Below are 7196 nucleotides of genomic sequence, written 5' to 3' on the forward strand. Positions count from 1 at the left end.
TCAGCATGGGGGTGAGTAGAAAATGAAGGCTAATCATGTTTTGGGTGTACTATTCCTTTAATCTGCGCTAATCTGGAATATATTCCCAGAAAAATTTATAAGGCGTTGATTTCCTCAGCTGCTTTAAATCTAGTTTAAAAATGTATTGAGAGCCCTTTGACTGAGGTATCTAAACATAATTAGCTACGTTTTCAATTTAATTGTCCTTTTATTCTCTTATCAATCATTTTTTTACATTTTTTTAATACAATTTGTTTTCTTTATATATTATTTAAATAGTTAATTTTCTTGTTTAATTACCTCAATGCCACTGCAATGCGATTTTTAATGTGTAGCCCTTTGAATTGTGTTTAAATGTGCTTTATATATCAAGCTGCTTTGCTAAGCACGGTGGTGGCAGGGTGATGATCTGGGCTTAAGTAGCTGATCACCTTCCAGTCTTTTAGTGAATCGTTGACTGCCCTATAAAGCACATTTATCTGAAGTCCAAAGTGAGTCAATTTACAAAAAAAAAAGACTAAAACAGGAAAATGTTTTAGTGGCCTAGTCAAAGTCCAGACCTCAAACCAATTAGGATTCTCTGAACTAAACCCTGATGAGCTGAGTTCCTACAGAGGAGGTTTGATGAATCTTTTGTTTCTCATCTGAGGTTGGATTTAGCTTCTGAAGTTTCTGGAAGTTCATCCGTAACAGAAATGAGTTAATTTGCTCTCTTTGATTTATCATATTTCCAGGTTTATATGATCAACAGAGATCCTCGTTAATCTTCCCTGGTTGTTTTATAGTTCAGACATCATGTAGAATGAAAAACTGATCACAACAGTTAAGATGAAAGACTTTTATTTTTTATTAAGATTATAAATTTTAACAAATACTTTCTCGAACAGTTTCACCCGGAGATATACAATTTATTAAGCACAAAAATACAAGAATAACAAAGAAAATATGTCGAGAATGGCTGAATACTCTCTTTCTTTTGGTACACATAGTGCTCGTAAAGCTAACGCATGGATCCTCGGGGTTATGGCTGAAATCAGGAGCTTCCCTTTTTAAAACAAAAGGACTATGATCAATCTGTTGTGTTTTTTTTTACAAAGTTTAAAACTGACAAAACCAAGCTGGAGTCATAAAGAACGGCGACAACGACTGAAAGGAAAAGGATGCTAGTGACCACAGAGGAGGTGCAGAGTCTGTTTGTCATCGACATGCTGACGAACTGCTCAGGCTGTGCAAGAGGCAGCTCAGAGTGGACAGCAGAACATTCAGTCACTTCCATCGGAGCTAGCAGTAGTGTGCATCACTTTTAAGGCAACAGAAGTCCCTCAGATCCTGGGTCTGCAGATACGGCACCAAAGTGTTCTGCCTCTTCCGCACAGATCTGCTCTGTTTTTGTTTGGACTCTGAAGGAGGAGGCCGGGCTCAGCTGCAAACGCCTACGTTTCCTCCAATAAGCTCTGAGTGACACGCCTGTCCATCCTGTCCATGTTTATTTTAAGACACATGTGTGCTCTGAGGTAAAACCCTGCATCAGTCCAACCTTCACACAGGACTGCGTCACAGCTGTTGACATCAGGTGATTAAAGATGGCTGAGGCAGGAGACAGGAGCCTGAAATCTTCTTAAAAGAAACATCAAACCGGAGACCTGATTGGATTTGTTTTGCTGTGTTTGGGCCTGGCTTTCTGCAGACGTGTGTGCAGATAATTGGGATCTGACTGGGATTCTCTGCACAGCTGTGCAAAGGAGGAATTCAAATGTTTCTGGAGAACCTTCTGATGGAGCTTCATGAGGAGCGACTTCAGCCTCCTATATGTGCAAAATGAAACCAGCCCCCTTCCTCTCCTCACTGTGTAAACTGGGAACAGGTTCTGAAATGTTCCCACACAGAACAACTGAGCCCGGTCTCCCTTTGATCAGATAACCTGTCTGAGTCCAGATCCACTGCAGGTCATTTCGCCCCCTTTGCCATTTCGTACCTGCTTTGTTTTATTTTATTAGACTCTAATAAATAATTTCTACCAGCAGGAGGTTAAATAGTTGTTTTGGTTTGATTAAAGGTCAGAATCTGTCATATTTTAGTGTAAAAAACTGCTCCAAACTGACATTAAATTGACGTTTTCTTGTGATTTAAAGTTGGATTTAATAAGAAACCTTTTTAATTGTCTAAAATGAATGAACTCGTTTGTCCTTGTTTCGACACCTGGGTACGAAATAGCTCCTTCACGGATAGGAAACAGCGCTATGGGGCAAAGGGGGCGACCTGACCCGGAGCTGATCAGAAGGCCACTATGGCCCGGGTCCAGGCTCCGAGGCTGGCCAGCGCCTGCTTGCTGCAGACCTGCTCCAGGTCCGCCTGGCGGCTCAGCAGCCCCGAGAAGCCGGAGCCGAAGATGGAGATCAGGTTGGAGATGTTGGACGTGTCCGTGTAGTCCGGGTTACAGTCCGGGTTCGAGTAGTCCTCCCGTTTCAACCTCTTGCGCCCCACAGTGAAGTCCGACAGTTCCTCCGAGTCCGGAGCGCAACAACCGAAGTCCACCTTCCGCTTCCTGGGCGCAGCGCCCGGTGCGCCCGGTGCGCACTGCGGCGCGGCGCAGCAGCAGTCCTGATGCAGGAAGCCGTTCTCCACCGTGGTCACCACATGAGTGTCCAAGTCCAGCACGGTGGTTTTGTTGCAGTAGGTGCTGCTGTTCTGGGAGAACTGCTCGCAGGCTGGAGCCTCCATGCAGCAGCTCCGGTAGTACGGCTGCTCCGGCTCTCTGCTGCCCGCCGTCCGGCTCTCCTCTCCGCAGCACTGAGCCCGTCCCTGCTCCTCCTCGTCCCCGTCCTCCGCGCCCAGGTCCAGCGGGTCCAGCTCCTGGATCTCGTTGCAGACCGCCATCACCTCCTCGTACTGCTGCATCCTGTAGATCTCTGCGTACTTCTCCTTGATGTAGACCTGCCGCGCGTTCCTCAGCACGTAGGACACCAGCAGGTTCTTGTGCAGCTTGATGCCTCCTCTCTGCGTCCTGGAGTTGTGGATCTTCATTAAGGAGATGGAGATCAGGCTCTGTGCGTCCACGGCGCACTCCATGGCCCCCCGGTCCACCTCCATCCAGCTCCAGTCCGGGAGATCGGAACCGCCTGTCAATGATCTGGTTCGGTTCTGTTCGAGCTGTTCCAGTCAGCTGTGAGTGGAAACATTGGACACAGCGCAGCGCCGCTGAGGATCAGCTCTCATTTACAGAAGCCCTCGAACCACATAGCTTATATATAAACCTCCCAAAACCCGCCCTTCTCTAAACTGACCAATCAGCTGCCTGGATTCCTCTGAGTGACAGACAGGCGCTCAAAGCAGCCGTCCCTGCGGACCAATCAGCTGCAGGCGGCTGCTCTGAACTATTCAAATTCCAACCAGGCAGTCTGACAGGAATGTCCTGATTTCTAGAGCTCCACGGGAAAACTTGTTCTGCTCAGAATGAAGGTTCTAGAGGAGGTCCAAATATACAAACATCTTCCATGTGTTACTTTCAAATAAAAAAACTTTTACCTTCACTTCAAAGTGTATAAACAAAGTAACTCCAGACTAAAAATGGATTATATGTGAGGAAAGTTAAATTTATGAATATAATTTTTAATGTTTTCATGCATAAACCTTTTTTAAATCATGCAATGATCAACATAAGTGTTTCGGGAAAAGCAGATAAGGTGTTTGGACGGTGCAGAGGTGAGGGCAGGAATGTTTGGGGGGTGGGGGAGGAAATACTCACTCTTTTCCTGGAAAGGTTTACATTTTCAGAGGGAAATTACCTCCTTTCTTCACTAATTTAACCTCACATGGATGATCTGGTTCTTATCCAGCTCTGACCCTCTTTAAAAGTTGTTATTTTAAAACAAAAAATCTAAGCTGAATGGTTCCCCTCAGAGGAAAAGGGTCCAAATTTGTTATTAGGAATCAATGTTTTGCAGCATTTCTTTTATTAACTGAAACAATCTTTCTGCAAAGAAAGTCATTTTCCAGTGATGCGGTTCATGAACTCAGTTAGTCCGAAAACAGTGATGCAGAAGTTGCTGACGGCCACTAGATGGTGGCTCCTATAACAGCCTCTGAAGCATCCTCAGTCTGCAGGAGGAGGGTCTCTTTTTGGTCAAATGTGAAGCATGTCAGCCTGACAGCTGCTCCAGCCAATCACAAGAAGCAGAAAACAAATACAATACTTCTGATCCTAAAAAGAAGACAAACTCAATCTAAATCAAAACATAAAAAAAATGATCAAGCTGTTTGAATGTTCAGGATTCTTTGAGCTCTTCTAAAAAAGCCAGATTTGTATCGGTGATAATTGGATGCGTGGCTCAGCTCTTACATTGTGCAGAAAGTCAGCCTCTCTGTGGCCCCTGCAGGTTAATGCAGGATCAAAAGCCCCTCAGTGTGACTGCAATAACCTGCACTGAACCTGTAGAGGCCAGTGCAGCACCAGTTTTCCTCCCTTTGTGATTAGTGCTTTTGTTATTCTCTGTAAATTCTCCCTTTGAGGTGGGACGGCGCTTCTGCAGCCTGCAGAGTGAAACCAGATATTTACTTTCATGCAGGATCAACTGAAAGTTTGGGGGAGCGGAGGAACCCCCCCCTCCACCTCCAGGAAGAGACCTCACTGAGGGACGAGGGGAAAACATCTGCTTGCAATGTTCTCTGTGGATGATGAATGCAGAGCATGACACACACTCATCTTTTCTTCCAGAGGAGGTAGCTGTTTGCAAAGAGAGGGTCTGCAGCTCTGTGATGGAGCTTTTTCTAACCCAGCCATCAGTGTTGGCTCGGAAGAAAAGAGCTGCTGGAGCTCAGGTTGTACATCTAATCACGGCAAGGTGTCAAAGTTTTGGCATTAATTAGGACAGATTTGGGTCAGGAATCATTTCTAAAAGGGTTTTCGTCAACTTTGAATGGCTTGTTTCAAATGTTTAATCATTCAGTGTTTTTATAACAGACCCTCTGCAGCACTTTTACATGATTTCTATCAAATCTGTGCGGTTACAGCTAACCAACTTTACAGATTAATGTATCTAAAGTTGCAACAATCTGCTAAACCTTCACATTTTTCTGTTTATCATAAATGATATGAGGCATGCATGCTTGGAAGCATGCTAATAGAGAGTTAAAAAAAATAGCAAAGCCTCATATCTGGATCAAAAGTCGGGTTCAGTATGTTTTCTACTTTTAAAGGAGTATTAATTAAAACAGAATCCTTCAGAGCTCAGATTATAAATATATTCTGTTTCATTTTATAAATTAAGGTATAGGTAATGTGAGCTAAAACCTGCATTTCTATATTTATAGCAAACTGGTGTTTCTAAAAGGAGACCAATCTTATAGCTGTCAGGTTCATCTACTGGCTAATCTTATTCTTTTCTGATTAATAGGGCTAATAGTCTGAGGAGTTACAATTCTCCATAGCTATTATGCAGCTGTAGGAAAAAGATAGAAATTTAATAATAGAGAAATTAGCTCTCTGCATTTAACCTATCCCCTTGGGGAGCAGTGGGCTGCCATTGTGCAGCACTCAGGGAGAAGTGTTGGATTGAGCTCAGACATTAGACTTTTGGCAATGTCAGAAGTGGGATTTGAACCCACGCTTCCAGGGGAGACTGCGCCCTGACCTCTCAGCCATCCTGACAGAGCCTATGAGCGCAGGAGGACATGGAGACTATTTCCAATATTCTGATACTTTCTGCTGCTTTATTTTATTTTTTTGCTTTATTTTTTGTTTTCTCTCTGTTTTTTTCTCCTTACAGTTGCTCCATCTGACCTGACCTGGGGTTCAGTTGATCTGTGTCTCCGTCAGCGCCTTAAACCTCTCGGCCATCCTGACAGAGCCTATGAGCGCAGGAGGACATGGAGACTATTTCCATTTTTCTGATACTTTCTCCTGCTTTATTTTATTTTATTTTTTTTTTTGCTTTATTTTTTGTTTTCTCTCTGTTTTTTTCTCCTTACAGTTGCTCCATCTGACCTGACCTTGGGTTCAGTTGATCTGTGTCTCCGTCAGCGCCTTAGGCCCCGTCCACACGAAGTCAAAACGAACACGAAACGCTGATATTTTCCAAAACGTTTGTCGTAAAGACGGAGACGTAAAATAAATGTGATCGTCCACACGAATGCATGAAAATGCTGCAAAATGTATGCCAGGCCTCGTGTGGACGGGGCCTTAGACCTCTCGGCCATCCTGACAGAGCCTATGAGCGCAGGAGGACATGGAGACTATTTCCATTTTTCTGATACTTTCTGCTGCTTTATTTTTATTTATTTTTTTCTCTCCGTTTTTTCTTCCTTACAGTTTCTCCATCTGACCTGACCTTGGGTTCAGTTGATCTGTGTCTCCGTCATGAAGAGATGTGTCAGCAGGGCTGCTGTTGACGAATTCATGTTTTCCTTCTATTGGCAATCCACTTATTCCTTTCTTTCACTGGTTAGCTCTTTCTAGACCTAGCTATTGGCTTTAATGTGACTATCTCTATGTGCTCTCCTCCATTTTACAGACTTGAATACTGGCTGAGGAGATTTTCTGCTTTTCCCAGTTTCTTCCTAGAAGAAGCTATTACAACCAAAGAAGCAATAAGAACTACTTTTCACTTTTCTCTTACATTATTCTTATTTACATCAACATTTTTTCATGTTAATTTTGAAGTAATGAAGTATTAAGGTTCAGTTGCTGTCAGGCTTCAGACTGGTAATCTGTGATAGCGGGCATTTGCCTGGTGGGCCGGTCCTAATTTCAGGGTGTGAGGGCCCTTCTTAAATCATACCGGCCCCAACACTTACTCTCCGACCGAAGCCCCTACCTGTGACAGTAAATAACTAAGGGAGCTCAAGAAGTAATATAATGTTAACTCCCTAAATGATGCATGCAGTATATATAGCTCTTCCTTTTCATGCACATCCTTGTGATGGTTGGCATTAAGGTGCAATTTTCAAACTGTAAAATCCTTGCAACAAACTAAATTATAATAAAACTAATATGCGTTCTTTAAAATCTTTTAAGATGTTCCTCTTATATTTGGCGAATTTATTTTCGAAAATTTTGCAAAAATATGTTGCGGTGCATAATGGGATTTTGTATCTACAGGCTAACGTTTCCTAGCCTCGTGAGACCATCCTGATCTCGCGAGCTTTCAAGGTTTCACTCGCTAATCAGTCTGGAGACTCTCCGTTGAAGAAAATTTGGA

General features: G+C 43.4%; 1 protein-coding gene across 1 annotated transcript; it reads right to left on the reverse strand.

Moving 5' to 3' along the window:
• Window positions 1-1092: 1092 nt before the first annotated feature.
• ier5l (immediate early response 5-like) lies at window positions 1093-3226 on the reverse strand. Its single transcript, XM_015396731.1, has one exon. The coding sequence runs from the start codon at window positions 3088-3090 to the stop codon at window positions 2275-2277; it is 816 nt and encodes a 271-aa protein (XP_015252217.1). The 5' UTR covers window positions 3091-3226; the 3' UTR covers window positions 1093-2274.
• Window positions 3227-7196: the final 3970 nt, after the last annotated feature.

This window comes from Cyprinodon variegatus, unplaced genomic scaffold (assembly GCF_000732505.1).
Source record: "Cyprinodon variegatus isolate N-32 unplaced genomic scaffold, C_variegatus-1.0 Scaffold817, whole genome shotgun sequence".
In the NCBI taxonomy this organism is placed as follows: domain Eukaryota; kingdom Metazoa; phylum Chordata; class Actinopteri; order Cyprinodontiformes; family Cyprinodontidae; genus Cyprinodon; species Cyprinodon variegatus.

Bases quoted from the DNA above. Each gene is read 5' to 3' on its own strand.
- ier5l (XM_015396731.1), bottom strand. From the start codon at position 3,090: ATGGAGGTGGACCGGGGGGCCATGGAGTGCGCCGTGGACGCACAGAGC.